General features: G+C 50.9%; 1 protein-coding gene across 1 annotated transcript in view; it reads left to right on the forward strand.

Moving 5' to 3' along the window:
* The window catches only part of LOC114070081 (dynein heavy chain 9, axonemal-like), a 63,399-nt gene that overhangs the window by 39,432 nt on the left and 6,486 nt on the right, over positions 1-17,481 (forward strand). Inside the window, exons 28-38 of the mRNA XM_027907287.1 lie at positions 607-711; positions 2,865-3,022; positions 3,328-3,466; positions 4,781-5,068; positions 5,786-5,996; positions 8,192-8,319; positions 9,355-9,463; positions 10,115-10,262; positions 12,158-12,332; positions 16,430-16,603; positions 16,849-16,873. Of these exons, the coding sequence (XP_027763088.1) occupies positions 607-711; positions 2,865-3,022; positions 3,328-3,466; positions 4,781-5,068; positions 5,786-5,996; positions 8,192-8,319; positions 9,355-9,463; positions 10,115-10,262; positions 12,158-12,332; positions 16,430-16,603; positions 16,849-16,873 (1,660 nt within the window). The remainder of the gene's footprint in view (positions 1-606; positions 712-2,864; positions 3,023-3,327; positions 3,467-4,780; positions 5,069-5,785; positions 5,997-8,191; positions 8,320-9,354; positions 9,464-10,114; positions 10,263-12,157; positions 12,333-16,429; positions 16,604-16,848; positions 16,874-17,481) is intronic.

The raw sequence follows: 17,481 nt of genomic DNA on the forward strand, positions 1-17,481 counted from the left end.
CTCTAAGACTTACACAAGGTTCTTCAGGAGGCAGAGAGCCAAGCTGAGCTCTTCCCTTCCTTTCTGGAGGTAGATTCCACCTGTAATGCTTTGAAAATTTTGACCTGTTCAGTTGAGACCACCCTGGCTGTTTCCTCTCAGCACACTCCAGGCTGCCACTGGGGAGGGACCTCTCCTGGTTTTCCCAGGATCCTCTCCTGGGATGGGGCCAAAGTGTCCTGAACCTCGAGCTGGGTTTGTGGGGCTGAGCCCTGTGCTCTGCCACGGTGCAGTGGGTTTGTGGCCTTGCATCATATTTTATCCAGCTCAGGTCTCTCCTGGAAGGGGGATAACTGAGTCAGTAACTCAGCCCAGTGACCTTTAAATGGAAGTGGAGCACAGAGATGTCAGGGAGGGCAATTAGCAAATCAAGAGGCAAACTGTGCAGAGCTATAAATATTATAATTGAGTGGTGCCTGCTGCTCCCATGCACTTTCCTGAATGCCCACAATAGGCTGTAAATTGCTATAAATAAACAGGCTGGGAAATAAAATCCATTTTTTTGCTGGAGTTGATTCCACTTGTGATTTTACTCTTGTAATTTTATTTTATTTTTTTTCTTTTCAGTCTTGTGGGAATATTTACAAAGGCCTTTCCCAGACAGGAGCTTGGGGCTGTTTTGATGAATTTAACAGGATCTCAGTTGAGGTCCTTTCGGTGGTTGCTGTACAGGTAAGTGAATAAATACAGATGAGGCAGAGCTGTGCTGCAGCCTTTGGCATGAGGGTAAATATGGGAAGAGCCTGTTGCCAGTCTCAGTTTGTGAGGGCAGCTGAGGGATATATCCCAAGATTAATCATGTGAATATCACAGCATGGGCAAAATGCAGCAGTGACGTGCTGAAAGTATTTTTGCCATTTCTTTTCTTCCTCTGGTCACAGCACTTGTGTGGAGGCAATTCTTTACAGCTTTTTCTCCCAGATCAGCACCCACCATGTCTCTACCTGCTCCTCCTGAGCAAGACCCTCGTGGCATTGATGTGCTGGGGGTAATCTCAGCGTATCACTGCAGGGAGGAGAGCTGCCCTGACTGATGGCTGCTGCAAATGCTACCTGGGAACCATTTCCTTGGAGGGGACGATGGTGTCTGGGGCAGAGCCACGTGCTGCTGGACTTTGGGGGGTTACTTATTGCCTCCAGTCAGACACAGGCTGTGGGTCATGTTCAACAAACAGGAATACACTCAAAAGTCATTTTCTTAATCCTTACCCGTCCCCAGGGCTGTGCAACTTCTTCCTGCCCTCCTTCCTTCCTTCCTCCCCTTCCTCTCACTGGCTCATGGGGAAATCTGGGAATGTTTTACAGAGGGGAAAGAACTATGGGAGGAGATTCCCCTGTCCAGGAAATTAGGAGGGAGCACCAAGGAAAGCCCCGTGGGTGTGAGTTGCTCCTGGCAGGGGCTGAAATCTGGGCAGCCCAGGTATGACCGCAGGGCAGCAGGATGAGAGCAGGCACTGCTGCAGCTTCTGGCCCATGTTTTGAGGGAGAGCTGGATCTGGGATTTGTCTAGATCCCAAATTTCGTGGGAATCTGCTGAAAATGCTTGGTAAATCAGCTGCCAGAGGAGTTGGAATGGCAACTGCACTATCTGACCCAGACAGCTCCCACTTAGGCAGAACTGAAGGTTTTGAGTCTTGGGGGACTTCAGTGCTGAAAACTGAGGTGTGAAGTATCCAAGTTCTTCTGGAACCAAGTGTCAGCTGAGTGAAGGTTTTGGGTTATGAATTTTTCCTAGATCCCATCTCATTGCAGAGAGAAAGATCTAGAGCCCAGAAGTTTTTACACTTCTGTAAGTGTTTTGGTCAAAGAAGCTGTTCTGAACCCCTCCATGAACTCTGCACTCCTCTCATGTCTTTCTCTCATCACTGTACCCCACGTGATGTCCCAAGGAAGTCCCCAGCGGGTACATGAGTTTGTGTGTCATTCCCTCTCCATTTCCCTTCCATTGGGTTCTAGTTTAAAGTTGTCGTTGAAAAACATCTTTGAGGATCTTAAAATAAAAAGGGAAGCTGAACAAAAGAAGCCCAGATATGACTCAACTGCTAATGATGCCCTGGCTCCTGGCTGGAGCTGTGTCGGAGGCAGGGCTGTCATTCCATCATTCCTCTCCTGCCTGCTCTTAGGAGGGTAACCATGGAGATGGTTAATTGGCTGTCTTAGTCATGCAGCTTAATGTCCATGTGGGGCCTTGCAGAGAGACTCCATTAATTGCTTAACTGTAAGATGGCAAACACAAGTGAGGTGAGAGCAGCGAACAGGAAGAGTCCTCCCTCGCTCAAGTGCTGTTTGCAAGGGGGTGATCTGGCTGTGATGGACTCGTTCCCATTGGGAATGAGATGGTCTGGCTGTAGTGAATTTGCTCCCTTGGAAAGTGGGGAGTGAGAGGAACAAAGCTGCCATCAGGCAAATAGAACAGACCAGCCAATGTTAGTGAGTGAAGGTGTCAGGGGAGGTCTTCGAGCTTCTGCTTTGTGGGTTTGGTTTTAAGTTAGGCATCTGATGTCCCAAAGCCTTTAAAAGCAACATCAAGTGATCTGTTTGCAACTGAGCTGAGGTCAAGTTTCCTGCTGCATTGGGAACTTGGAAGAGCTGGTTTATCCTTTCGTGGTGTTTTTGCTGTGAGATGTGCTGATGGAGATGACGGTGATGGGAGACTGATACTGCCACACAAATTTGCTCTAAACAGTGTATAAAGCTTTATTTGGTTAGCAAAAAACCAAACCAGAGCACTGATAATCCCCAGTTGTCATGGGCCAAGTGTAGGGACAACAGTCTGGGGGGGTTTCATAACTGAACAGCAGCACTAAGCACTGCCTTGGTTCCCAGGTGAAGAGTGTGCAGGATGCCATACGGGAGAAGAAGAAATCCTTTAATTTTCTTGGAGAAGACATTAACTTGGTCCCCTCAGTAGGCATTTTCATCACCATGAACCCTGGTTATGCAGGACGAACTGAATTACCCGAGAATTTGAAAGCTCTATTCAGGTGAGTTGAGGTCAAGTTTGTTACCTGTGTTATAAGAGCAGCAGAAATTATCCTTTGGAACATCCAGGTTTGGCTTTGTTTTCTTGGGACACTGACTTGCATTGGGGATTCACAGGTAGTTTCAGCCTTGTGCACCAAGCCTGGCTCTGGGAACACACAGGGAGGGCAGAGGAGCTCTGTGCCTGGGGAAGGCAGTGTGTGACCTGCCTCCCTGGAGAAGACCTGGAAGATAAAGTTACAGACCCACTGCCTTTAAGATGTGTTGTCAGTACTTGCTGTGCAGTCTCTTGTTGCTGTCTCCCCAGGCCCTGTGCCATGGTTGTGCCAGACTTTGAGCTGATCTGTGAGATCATGTTGGTGGCTGAGGGGTTCATCGAGGCCCGAGCATTGGCCAGGAAGTTCATCACCCTCTACCAGCTCTGCAAAGAGCTCCTGTCCAAGCAGGTGAGCCCACTGCTGTGCCTGTGCATTCCCAAAATCAGGAATGTGGCGCTCTGCCACGCACCTCCATGACTGAAGCTTCACAGCTTCGATTTACTGACTGTGTTGGTGGCAGCTGCTGGGAGAAGGGAAGGTGTGTGACCATCAGAGCATCAAGCTGCTCTCCTGGAGGATCTGCAGGGACAAAAGCACTTGACCAACTGCATTAGTGGGAGAGATTTCTCAAAGGGACCAAATGACACCACGGTCGGGGTGGTATTCAGTGCTTTCCAGGCTTTTTGGCTCCTATTGCTGCAATGGGTTTATGGTGACTGTCCCTCTCTGAGTCCAAAATACCACTTCCCTGTCATGTCACGTATTGATAACAGGGTCACTTGCAGAGCAAAACTCTAGTTAATCAGATTTTTCCTTGCATAGATCAAATCTGGGTCCAGTAATGAGTTGAATCAGGACTCCAGATGGAAAACCTGATCTGGGCTGGACCAGCATGAGCTTTGGTGGGGGCTGCCTTGTCACAGAAACTATGTGCTGTGCTCTGGAGGCCTTGATGGGAGCCATGGCCTCCTACACAAAGCTTTCAGCTGTCAGGCTGGGCTCTACAGGTCTTAACAGAGCAGAAGGGGTTGCCTGTTGGCCTGAGCTCCTCTCAGGCCTCTTTGTGATTCCTTTTGAGCAGTATCTGCTTGGTGGACTTTCCCCAGGACCAAACATGCCTCGCAGCCTAGTATGGGCAGGATGGAGAACCTTGGGTATCTGGGGCCTCAGAATGGACTAACAAGCCTTTCAGCTCAGTAGCTCCTGCTGATCCAGGGCTCTGGCTGGCCTTGCCTGAGCTGCATAAAGGCCAAACAAACTGCTTTGTGATTTAGGGGGAAAAAATTGCTTAGGTTTCTGGAGTGCAAATCCTACTGCTGACTTAGTGCCAGCTCTGAGCCCATGGCATGGCATAAACAGCTGAATTATATGACTCTTTAATACTTTCCATGATGGGAAGCTCACCTGTTTGAATGGAGATCAGGTAACTCGGAGTGGTGGAGGTCTCTGCTCACAACACTGATAACCCTGAGATGAGCTCAGTTGGTTAGAGCCTGGTGCTAATAATGCCAAGATTGTGGGTTCAATCCCTGGGGGGGCCATTCAGTGAAGAGTTGGACTTGAAGATCCTTGTGGGTCCCTTCCAGCTCGGAATATTCTGTGATGGCGTGTTTGACTTTCAGTGTTTCTGTTGCTGAGTGGTCTGACAGCTGGGAGCTGAGATCCTCCCCTGCATGGTGGTCATAAACTCTTGTTAATTGATGTCTCCCTTCCCCCCTGCAGGATCACTATGACTGGGGGCTCCGTGCCATCAAGTCTGTGCTGGTTGTCGCCGGGTCCCTCAAACGCGCCGACCCCGAGCGCCCCGAGGAGCAGGTTCTGATGCGCTCCCTGCGCGACTTCAACATCCCCAAGATCGTGACAGATGATGTGCCCGTGTTCATGGGGCTCATTGGGGATCTGTTCCCCGCCCTGGGTGTGCCTCGGAAGCGTGACCTGGATTTTGAGGCGCTGGTGAGACAGGCTGTGCTGGAGCTGCGGCTGCAGCCTGAGGACAACTTTGTGCTCAAAGTGAGACCAAGCGATATTCTCTGCCTACACCAGCATCAGATCACTTGGGTTTTCCCAACACTCTTTGCTTCTACAAAGAGGGCTCTGCACAGTCACAGAATCCCAGAATGGTTTGGAAGGGACCTTAAAGATCATCCAGTCCCACGCCCCTGCCATGGGCAGGGACACCTTCTACTAGCCCAGATTGCTCCAAGCCCCATCCAACCTGGCTTTGGACACTTACAGGGTTGGAGCAGCCACAATATTCCCTTTGTAGACAGACCCTGATGGAGGACAGTCAGCTGTGGTGGGTCTGATGCAGTTGCAGCTGCCCCTAAAACCAGCACTGCCTCGTCCCTGAGTTGGCCAAGGAACTGACTCTCGTAGGCTCATGCACATGTGGCCCTGGAGAGCAGAGGCTCCTCACTTGATGGCTGTCAGATGGTATTTCCAGGAGGTTTGTCTGCCCACATATCATGGTTAGAGTGCCCAGAGCAAAACAAACTCAGTATCAAGTCCATTTGCGTCTCTGGGTCACAGCTTCCTAAAGGAGAGGCCCAAGGAGAGCTCATTTCATACAATCACAGAACCACAGAATAGTTTAGGTTGGAAGGGACCTTCGAGGCTATCTCATTCCAATCCCCTGCCATGGACAGGGACACCTTCTGCTAGACCAGGTTTTTTAGATCTGAACTTCAGTTTTGCATCTTTGTCTAAGCTGTGGGAGTGTTTTCCCAGGTGGTGCAGCTGGAGGAGCTGCTGACAGTCCGACACTCCGTGTTCGTGGTGGGAAACGCGGGCACGGGCAAGTCCCAGGTGATGAGATCCCTGCACAGGACCCACCAGATAATGAAGAGACGTCCTGTGTGGACAGACCTCAACCCCAAGGCAGTCACCAGTGATGAGCTTTTTGGCATCATTAATCCAGCAACGAGAGAGTGGAAGGATGGTAAATGCCTTTTCATGCTGAATCTGCAGATAAAAAGGATGTTTTTAATGGACCTCCTGAGTGGCAGCCCAGGGGCCTGTGTGCTGCTCCAGCCATGGGAGGGGCTGCTGTTGAAAGGACATGGAGGGTGTTTTAGGTTTTTGATTATCAAATGGGAGTTTATTCTTTTGCCATAAGGATAATTATCCTGTCCATTAACACCAACACTTCCCAGTTCCTAACTGGGGCAGGTTGGGGCTGGGCTAGTGATGGAAGAGAGTTCCCTCCTGCCCTATGGTGTGCACTGTGGTCCCCCAGAATGTGCCATCCCCAGGTTTCCATACCTGATAGCACACTCACAGCAGCCTTTGAGTGGTGTTTTTCCACCAGCTATCACTGTCTGATCTCCAGCATACAGACAACGGCCCTTGCCAGGCCGTTGATCCTGATTGCTGCTGAGAAGGACAGGTTGAGCATTTAAAACCTGCTGAAAGATTACAGAGATCTGGAGTGAAAACGTTGGGTTGTGAGTGATCTGGAAAGGCAGCTTTGATCCTGTGTGTGGCTGGTTTGGGAGGTGGCAGGGGGAGAGGTGGGGGGATGTCACCATAAATCATCCTGGGCCAGGAGATGAGCTGCCCCCACCAACCCTGGTCCTGCCACAGCCTCTCCTGCCCCCCTGCTTTCCTCCAGTGCCAGGGTTAATTTCTATTTAGTTGTTATTGGGGACCCTAAATCAAAGTGACAGAGGGAAGTGTGGGATACAGAGCCCTGCAGAAGGGCTGCAGTGGGGAATGAGGGTCAGGGACTGTCACTGGACAGCAGGAGGGACATTGGCAGGTGGATGCCCAGTGGTCTCAAGCCTCTAATGTTTCAAGAGAGCTCACATGACTCCTCCCTGAGGGCTTAAGGTACATACTGCCTGCATTAACCATTCCTGAAAATTTTGTTTCCTGATGTCAAAGACCAGCCAGGCCATTTTCACCACAGCCTGACAAGAGGATGTGTTCCCTTATGAATCAGCTCCTCCTTTTCTTCTTCCCTGGTTCATTCTGTCACTCATTTCATTGCCAGCAGTTGGAGAGTTTGTACGTGGAAGATGGGAAAAGGTCTCACAAGGGAATCCTAAAAGTGTTTTCTTTAGAATCAAACTCTCCCTTTAAATCCCAAGGCCACTCTGTGGTGTGGATGCACCAGGCTGGGAGAGGGCACTTCCCTCCCCTCTGCTGTGGTGGTGTCTGTGAGGGAAGCACTGACGCTCTGAGACAGGAGCTGTTCTGACACTGATGGGGTTGAAGTGTTTGCCAAGACATGTCCAGTGTGAGGAATGGAGTCAGGGCAGAGCCAGGGAAGTGTTACTTTCTGACCTGCTCTCAGAGTCAGGTGCCTGTGTCTGATGAGCTGTTCTGCATCTGTTATATGCAAGCTTTGTCTCAGTCATAGAACACCACCGGCCATTCCTGACCTGGATCACAAGGGAATAGCTTGTGCTGGAGAAAAAAAAGGAGAATGCTTGTCACAATTCACCATCAGAGAGGCTTTTTTTAGTGTTTGCCTGCTATTCCTTCATGCAGCCCAGTCTTTCCCCAGGTACTTCCTCATGTGGAGGACAGCGCTGGTTTTGTGGAGCTCTCATTTGCCCTGCAGTGCTGCTGCTCTGTTCCCAGCTTCTTGCTCTTCTTAACATTCATTATTTACTCCCCTTGAGACACTGTATCCTCTCTGTCTCCTTGATTTCACTGACATTTTGTTCTGTCACTCAATGTCAGTCTGTGCTTGTTCTCCCCTCAATCTCACTGAAGCCATGACCCAGCATTTAATGCATCTTGATTTCCCTGATACACTTCAAACCACACACAAAAAAAAATCAAAAAAACGTTTATTAAGAATTTCCAAGGCATATTCAGATGGTTTTCTCTGCATTGTGGAATTCATGCCTTCTTTTGTCTCTGAGTATTTGCTCTTCATTTTTCTTATCCCTTATGATTTGCAGTGGGAATGAAGCCTGTGTAGGTCTGCAGTCATTTTCAGTGATAATAACTGATAATGTCCTTTTTCTTCAAAGTAGATATCTTGATATGGTATTATTTATGTACAGATGCAAAGAAGTTGTGAAAGCTTAAGAGGAAGGCATAATTTTTAGTAAGTTGTTAGAAAAACTGTTAAAGGAAGTGACAACTTCAGTGTTCATCAACATATTCCTGTCACCTTCCCAGGACTGTTCTCATCAATCATGCGAGAGCTGGCCAACCTCACACATGATGGTCCCAAGTGGATAGTACTGGATGGAGATATTGATCCAATGTGGATTGAATCTCTTAATACTGTGATGGATGACAATAAGGTAATGCATACAAGGTAAAGCAGCAGGTGTTGGGTGTGATTCAGCCCAGGGGAAATGCAGATGCTTAAATAACACCTACTGGAATAATGCAGTTGTGTTCCTTCAGGGAAACCAAACAATATTGCATAAAGGAAATGGTGCATGAGGGAAATAGTTCAGAGTTTGTTTTCATTGGAATTTCCCTTTTCTGGAGAGTTACACTTGTGAGTAATAACAAATGTCCTGACTGTGACTTCAGGCCCTTTAAAAATAGAGCAGGGGCATAATTTTACACCCTGGGGGAGTGCTGTGGAATCTGTGTTGAGGGAGAAGGGTCATTCTACTGTCTGTTGGAAATCATGCTGTAGACTCACAGAATGGTTTGAGTCGGAGGAAGTCTTAAAGCTCATCTCACTCCATCCCCTGCCATGGGCAGGAACACCTTCCACCAGCCCAGGTTGCTCCAAGCCCCGTCCAACCTGGCCTTGGACACTTCCAGGGATGGGGCAGCCACAGCTGCTCTGGGTAACCTGTGCCAGGGCCTCCCAGGGAAGAGTTTCTTCCTAACATCCAATGCAAACCTACTCTTTGAGTCTGAAGCTGTTCCTGCTTGTTCTGTCACTCTAGATCCTTGTCTGAAGTCCCTCTCCAGCTCTCCTGGAGCCCCTTCAGCTACTGTAAGGCCACAATTAGGTCACCTCAGAGCCTTCTCCAGGCTGAACAATCCCAATTCTCTCAGCCTTTCCCCACAGCAGAGGTGCTCTAGCCCTTGGAGCATCTTGGTGCCTGCTCTGGACTCACTCCAACAGCTCCATGTCCCTCCTGTGCTGGGCCCCCAGGGCTGGAGGCAGCTCTGCAGATGGGGTATCACCAGAGCAGAGCAGTGGGGCAGAATCTCCTCCCCTGACGTGCTAGACACAGTGCTGGGATTGCAGCCCTTTGCCAGACAGCTCCTCGGGAAGCTGGGCTCAGCAGCCAAGCGCTGAATGCTCTTCATTACTGTGCCTGGGGGAGCTTCAGGCTGTCTGTCTGTCTGTCTGTCTGTGCCACGTGCAGGTGCTGACCCTGGCCAGCAATGAGAGGATCCCTCTGAAGCCGACGATGAGGTTGCTCTTCGAGATCAGCCACCTGCGCACGGCCACCCCGGCCACCGTGTCCAGGGCGGGTGAGTCTTGGCATCAGTCCCACTTGGGATTCTGCACGGAGCAAGCACAGCCAGTGCTGTTAGTCAGCCTTCTGTTGGCCAGCTTGGTCCCTCCTGAAAGCTGCCAGCTTGGGAACACAGCTGCCCTTGGTGTGCAGGGTCAGTTCCTGAAGCACACGGACAAACCGAGGATCCTGACCCTGCATCCATGTGGGGACCTGTCACCATGCTGGGAGTGTACCCTGAGTGCTCTGACTGCTGGTGTGTGACCATGGCTCCAGCACTGCTGAGACAGTGCTCCTGCACAGCTCTGATGGATGAGGAGAGGGCCAGTCTCCATCCCAAAATGCTCCTGATCTTTGGAGAAGTACATGGGAGAAGGGAATGAAGGTGTCCCCTCATGTCTGGGGCCCACAGCAATAACCAGACTCAGACACGATCATGTTCAAAATTTGGGGCAGAGTCATGAAAGGTGTCCTGGTTTCCTGACTTCTGTCTCTTCACTCCTAATGTTTCTACTCTGCAGTGGGGCAGGAGGAGGGAGCAGGTAATGGGGCACCAGGTGTGTTTGGTAGGGTTTTAGTTGTGTGAAAGTAGCTGAGAAGTTCTGCTGGGAAATTGTGGTCTCTGCTGTGTCCTCATTGTAAATTCTCTCTTCCCCTGGGCCTGCAGGGATCCTGTACATCAACCCATCAGACCTGGGCTGGAATCCCCCGGTGAGCAGCTGGATTGACCGGCGAGAGATCGAGTCTGAGAGAGCCAACCTGACCATCCTGTTTGACAAATACCTGCCAGTCTGCCTGGACACCCTCAGGACAAGGTACCACCTGGAGCAGGGGCTCACTCAGTGCTCTCCAGCCCAGCTGCACTGGGGTTGTGCTCTGTGTAGCGTGTGTGCCCAGTGTGCCCAGAGACCTGAGTGTCATTGGCTTCAGCTCAGAGGAACAGCAGGGTGATGTTCCTCATCAGGGGGCAGCTGACACTCCTGCCCATCCTTGTCTGGGCACATCTATTCCTCACTGGATAGTGTCTTGATTGTTCCTGTACTTGTATTGATTCTGTATCTCCTGGAAAGTTAATCCAGGAGGTCCTAAAGAGGAAGTCTTTCCAGTCTCCTGCTGTGTCAGCCCAGACCTGAGTTCACAAGTTATTTTTCAGCAGAGCAGATTTAGACCACTGCTGGAGGGAAGTTTTCCATGTGCAGTGTGGAAGATGGAGAGAGCAGATCCTCTTTTATCCTCTGCCCACTTCTTTTCCTGCCCCTTGGGGATGAGAAGGAAGCTGGTGTTTGTGGAAGAGGGTGGATTGCTGTCCAGGCAGTCTTCTCTTGAATTTCTTTCCTGCATTTGAACACAATCAAGTGTGAACATCCAGCTGGGCATGTTTCCTTGCTGGACACCAGACTGATGAACATAGAGATCCTGGATATTTGAAAGGGTCCTGGTGCTCCTTGGCTTAAGTTGCTCTCAAAGTGGTGCCCACAGAGAAGTTGGGCAAGACCACAGTTCTTGCTTATCATGATGGGACACAGCTCTCTGACCCATAGAGTGGTGAGGACTGGCCAAGGGAAAGATCCAAAGACCCTGAGGGAGGGAGCTGGTACTTGGAGGGAGCCTGTGAGAGAGCTGGGAACAAACCTTTTAGCAGGGCCTGTTGCAATAGGACAAGGAGTGATGGTTTTAAACTGAAAGAAAGGATATTTAGATTAGGTATTAGGAAGAAATTCTTAGCTGTGAGGGTGAGGAGGGCCTGGCACAGGTTGCCCAGAGAAGCTGTGGCTGCTCTATCCATGGAAGTGTCCAAGGCCAACCTGGGCTAGAGGAAGGTGTCCCTGCCCATGGCAGAGGGATGAACTGGATGACTTTTAAAAGGTCCCTTCCAACCCAATCCAGTCTATGATTGTATGATTCTCCCATCTTCTGCTTGTTCCCCATAGTCACACTTGCATTAAAAAAAATATATATAAAAAAAGAAGAAAAGTCAATGTGCAACTCCGTTGTCAGCCCCAATGAGGAGGGGTCAGGAGGAGATGCTTTAATGCAGGCAGTGCTCCTTGGGAGTGGGAGCTGGGAATCTTGCTAGGGAGCTGTTCTCTGGGTGCCAAGCTCAGCAGCCAAGTCCATCTGACACCTCCCCCCCTCTTTGCTGAGCGTTGTGTCAGCCCGTGAAATCCCAGGATTAGCTGCAGCAGCCCTGAGCAGAGTATTTCGGTAGCTTGCTTAATTCAGAAATTGTAGAACCAACCTTTCAAATAGCTGTAATTACTTTATGGAGGACTTCAGTGCTGCTACAGTATTAGTTTGGAATTCTCTAAGTGTAGCTTAAACGAATGTAAAATGGCAAGATGAAAGGTTTGGTTTTATTACTCCTCTATGTGACCGCTTTTCAACTCCTCGTGTTCCCAGGAAATCATTGCCTTCAGCAACTCTTCCATTTTACTTCTTTCAAGAGGATCAAAGTTTTAAAATGCTTGAAACTTCTGATTGCTGTTATTATGTGTGTGTGTGCCAGTGCCAGAGAGCCCAGGGAAGGGATGGGTGTTCTTCTTAGTGCTGTTCCAGGGAATGAGGCAGGGAAAAGGGAATGACACACACACTGCTGGCAAGGAAACTGCTGATGTTCTGACAAGGCATTCCTGCCTTGCCTTCCCGGGCTGGAGCAACCCTGGTGCTTCACCCAATTATATTCCCCATGCTTTCGATTTTCATCCCTTAGATTTAAGAAGATTATTCCCGTTCCTGAGCAGAACATGGTTCAGACGCTCTGTTACCTCCTGGAATGCCTCCTGACCGAGGAGAACACACCTTCTGACTGTCCCAAGGAGCTCTATGAGCTTTACTTTGTCTTTGCTGCTGTCTGGGCCTTTGGTGGATCCATGTTTCAGGACCAGGTAAGAAGGAAGGTGGCACATCAGCACCTTTCACACAGATCTTTCTTTTCTTTTTGAATTTTTTTCCTACCTTCCCAGACCCAGTGCTGTGTCAGTGATGCTGTTTGACCCAGAAACCTCAACTGAACAATCCCTTTTAGTAAAGGCCTTGTTATCCAGGGAGTAACACCAGGGAATGGCTGGGGGGTCATGGGATGTAGGTGGGGGCATGTTTGCTTATGAAGAAACATTTCACTGGGGAGAAACATCAGGTTAATTTATAGAGGTGTGTGGATGTTCATAACGTGATCAAGTTAAGATGGACTGATCAGATGAATCCATCAGTGGAGCCTTATCCAGCCACCTGACTGTGCAGGTAAATGTGCAGGTATAGCACAAACCAATTCTGACTGTTACTAGGTGGATGTTGAGAGTTGACTGCCCTCAGTTTCTGGTAGAATTACACAAGAAAGGGGTGGTCAGCAGGGCAGGGCAGGGCAGGATGGGCTTCGTGCTCCCCCTGAAGTGGAGCAGCCTTGGCTGAGTGTGCTGGTGAGGCTGAGGTGGGTGCTTGGAGCTCTCAGTTGACCTCCCCTCTGGGTGGGCAGCTATTGGGGGTCTCTGCAGTGAGGAGCTGGGCTTGGTTGGGGTGCTGGTGGATGGATGCCCACAGCACAGGAGGGCACAATCCAGATACAAAAGAATGCCACAGTCCAGAGACCAAGCTCCTCTTGGGCTCTGAGGATTAATCAGCCCATGGTTCGTTAGCGGCGCCTCTGATGTTCAAAGCACTCTCTTGTCCACGGGGAAGAGGGACACAGGGCCCCCCTGTCCTTGCTGCTTCCCACAGCACATCCATGCCATGGATTGATTGCAGCTGTCAGCTCAGAATCCATCTGTCCTCATTAGAGGAGGTGGGTGTGATCTCTGCCAGGGAGGTATCCCCGGAGGCAGCACTGGATACTGCACATTTCCAGCCCCCTCCCAGGTCCTGGTCCTTAAAACATGGGAGAAGCACAGGCAATCCCAGCTGCCTTGTGGAAGCTGGAGTACATGAACAACAGGGATCTTGGGAAAGATCTAGACTTGCCTAGGAAAGGCAGGGTTGTTTTTCTGCCCCTCTCTCTGCCCCGATGCCTTGAGAGGCATCACCCTATGTCCCATTCTGCCTTGTTTTCTGGCCACATGGCTCAGCTGGACACAGCAGGGCTGTCTCTTGACTTCTAAGCAATTGGAAAAGCTGCTGCTGTTTTATAACTTCCAGCTGTTAGCAGTGATAACAGGCAAGAGGGCAGTGGGCTGTGTGCATGCCTGTGCTTGCAGGATGCCTTTCCAACCTCCCTTGGCATTGCTGTTTCCACACTGATGGCTGGGAAAGCTGGAAATTTGTCATGTTATTGGTTCAGGGCAGGCAGGAGAAACCTAAAGCACTTGTAGAGGGATCTAAGAGCACGTGTGGTATGTGAAGACCTAGATTTGGAGTCCCAGGCTTTCAGCAGATGGCACAGGGAGCAGTGGGAGTGTCTGTGAAACCTGCTGCTGGAGGCACATTTGGCATTGGCTGGAGCTGCTCAGTCTGGTCCTGCCTGGCCCCTGCTGGGACCTGCTGGGTGGTAACATCTCCTGGTCAGAGGATAAAGTCTTTTGTCCTGCCTATGGGTCTGCCCAGTGACAGGACACTGCTGTCGAGGGCTCCGAGAGCCAAACCTGGTGTCTGGTAGGCTTTGTGTTGTCTGGAACATGTGGAGGTCTCTCCATGAACCTGACAGCAGACATGTTCCCCCTGCTGTTCTCAGGGGCTGCTCAGGTGCTCACTGGGGTCCCAGTGTGTTTTGTCCGTGTTCCTCAGTGCTAAACCAACAACCTCTGCTGGACTCCTTGTGTTTGCTCCCAGCCAAGGAGCAGGTATTTCAGGGAGGGATAAACACTGGTCACGCTCAGCGTGGTGCCATCACACCTCGGGGCCATGGAATGACCTGTATGAGTCCACTTTCCTTAGGTCCTTTGGAGGATTTTCCCCTCCAGTCCTGGTGTGCCAGCTGGGAAAAACTCACCCTTAGTGTCGTCAGCGCAGGGTGAGTTAAAAAGCCGACAAACCAAACTTGGAGAGCACGCCTGGTCCCCGACCCACAGTGTGAGCTGCTGTCTCCTCGGGGGAGCTGCCGGTTCCTGGGGTGGGTTCCCTGGAGAGCGGGGGGGAGTGGCACATGGACACAGCGTTCCCATGGTGTGGCAGTCAGTGCCTGGCACGGCCGGCTGTGCCGGCTGCCCCGGAGCCGGGTGTGTGGCACAGGAGCTGTGCCAGCTGCCCCGGAGCAGGGTCATGGCACAGCCAGGTGTGTGGCACAGGAGCTGCGTGCAGGCACAGCATCCCCCGGGGAGGATGCCTGGCTGGGAGGCTGGGCCGGGCTGGGAGGATGGGCCGGGTTGGGAGGATGGACCGGGCTGGGAGGATGGACCGGGCTGGGAGGATGGACCGGGCTGGGAGGATGCCCGGCTGGGAGGATGCCCGGCTGGGAGGCTGGGCAGGGCGCTGCTGCACTGTGAATGTCAGCGAGGAGAGCGCAGCACCGCAGCCGGGAGAGGGGCAGCCTCCTGGAAAATAAGCCAGTGTAAAAGCTGTTCATTGCTCCCCGCTGAGGGGGGCCCTTTGTGCTGACCTTTTGCTGCTGAAATGTCAGGGCAAACAGGCTGGAAGGCTTCCTGTTGCTCTGTTTGGTGCTGAGGAGAGGGGCCCTGGATAAAAACAGATGATAGATTTGCCATTTCCAGGCTCTGAAATTAGCAGAAATCCATATGGGGTTTTTGTTAAGGAAGCAGTTTGAGCTTGACACTGTTCTGGCAGTAGAGCTGGGGTTGGAACTGCTCCACTTGAGGGCTCAGGGAGGCAGGCAGCCCATCCCACTGCTCTGCAGGCAGGGTAAGGGCAGCACTGTGAGAAAGCTTTTAGCAGTGCTGCCTGTCCCTCTCTGCTGCTCCACTGCCAGGCTGGGGGGTTGTAACAACAGGAGAATGGAGATTACAGTCATAATGCTCCTCTGGGTAGCGCAAGACTGCAAAATCCTGGATACTAATAACGTGTCTTGCAGATCCTCTGGTCTTCTGAGGGGTGGTGGCTCAGGGGATTTGCAGAGGACACTCAGTTCAAACCCAGGACTACTGATAGAGGCTGAGCAATCCATGTGTGCTGGCGGTCCCCCTGACCACCCCTGCGCTTCTGGCCCATGGGGTGGCTGTGGGGACCCACAGGTGCCCCAGGAGGAACCTGTGCTGCTAAAACTGGCTCAGTTATGCATCTAGTCATTCACAGACATTTTTTTAGCAGCACATTTCCCCTCCCTCCTCTACTTCTCCACAGGGCTGAAGGTTGCAGTCCCTGTGGTCTGTGTGGGAAGGTAGAGTGACTGGCCCAGTGTCACAGAGGAAAGTTGGGGCAGGAGAGGGGACTAAGCCCAATGTGCTAGTCCTGACTCAACATCTAAAGCCAAAACTGTCACCCCAGCTCTTGTCAAGAATTCAGATGCTCCAAAATCTCCATGCAGAAAGATGGAATGGGAAAAGCAGGAAAGCAGGTGCTTCTCAGGCACGGAAACAGCCACAGGAGCACAGTCCCTCTCCAGGGCTTTGGTGCGCTGGTGTCTGCAGTGCTGCTGCTCCTGCTTGAAAAGAGGCCAGAAAACAACAACCAAGTGTTTGCAGAGTGGTGTGATTTATGAGGAAGGGCTTTGGTATGCATGCTCTGACTATCCATGGCCACGGATGGAGACGGATGTGGTGTCCTTGTCTGTTGGAAGAAGTAGGCACCAAGAATCAATCAAGTGTCTGTTTAGGCATAGGCACGTATTTCTCTTTTTCAAATTGATCCATCTATCTCATCTCAGACAGACTAGGAGTGATCAACACAGAGGATGAATTATTTAGGGGAATAAATAGGAGTGATGAGAAGAAACGAAGAAAATGAAAAATTAGGCTTAATAATAGGAAAAAGGATAAGATTGTTATGTTGTGGAATATATTTTAGGGACTAATCCCACTCTGTTGGACAGGGATAGATAACATTCTCCATCACTAATGAATTTCTCCAGATTAGCATATTTTCTCCTCTCTTTGTCTTGCAGCTTGTGGATTACAGAGTGGAGTTCAGCAAGTGGTGGGTGGCAGAATTCAAGACAATCAAGTTTCCCTCTCAGGGCACAGTCTTTGACTTTTACATTGATCCAGAAACAAAGAAGTTTGAGCCTTGGACTAAACTTATTCCCCAGTTTGAATTTGATCCAGAGATGCCATTACAGGTAGGTGACCCCGGGTGGTTGTTTGGCTGGGAGAAGGATGTGTTTTAGTGGCTGCATGTGGGGGTTTCAGTGTAGTCTGCTGGAAGGTCAGGCACTGCACACTGAGGATGGGGACAGCTAAATTACCCATCCTCTGTACTGTGCTTTGAGTGCCTGGAAATAGAGATGGGTTTATGTTTTGGCCAAAAAAAGGGTTCCTCAGGTGATGAACTGTGGTTGCCAGCTGTGCTTCCCTGTCCTTCCAGAAGTGCCACTGGGAGCAGATGACTTGTAAAAACTGTCACTGCTTTAGCAAAGTGTGTGTTCGTGGGGAGATCCAGCTGCTGCTCGCAGCGCCAGCTGTCAGGGATTCACCTGCAAAGATTGATTTTAATGGCTGGCAACAGCATATCCTTCCCTTCCTACTGCAACCTGGAAACTGGGATTACCACACCCATTCCTGGCTCACCCAGTTTTACTTTCCCCCAGGACATCTTTGTACAGAATGGGGAATGAGAGGCTGGAGAGCAGTGACAGGAAAGGGCCCTGGGGGTGCTGGTGGGTGCCAGTTGTCCCTGAGTCAGCAGTGCCCTGGCAGCCAGGAGGGACATCCCTGTCCTGGGGGCAGCAGGGAGGGGATTGTCCCGCTCTGCTCTGCCCTGGGGCCTCACCTCAATGCTGGGGCAGTTTGGGGGGACACAATGGAAGGGGAGATTGAGCCATTGGAGAGTGTCCAAAGGAGGCCACGAGGATGGGGAAGGGCCTGGATTTGAAGGCGTGTGAGGACACTGAGGGCACTTGGTGTGTTCAGCTGGAGCAGAGGAGACTGAGGGGAGACCTCCCTGCAGTTCCAACTGCCTGGGCAGGGGCAGAGGAGGGGCAGGACTGAGCTCTGCTCT

The sequence above is a fragment of the Empidonax traillii genome, unplaced genomic scaffold (assembly GCF_003031625.1).
Source record: "Empidonax traillii isolate 1590-97213 ecotype Southwest subspecies unplaced genomic scaffold, ASM303162v1 scaffold26:size2357266, whole genome shotgun sequence".
In the NCBI taxonomy this organism is placed as follows: Eukaryota; Metazoa; Chordata; class Aves; order Passeriformes; family Tyrannidae; genus Empidonax; species Empidonax traillii.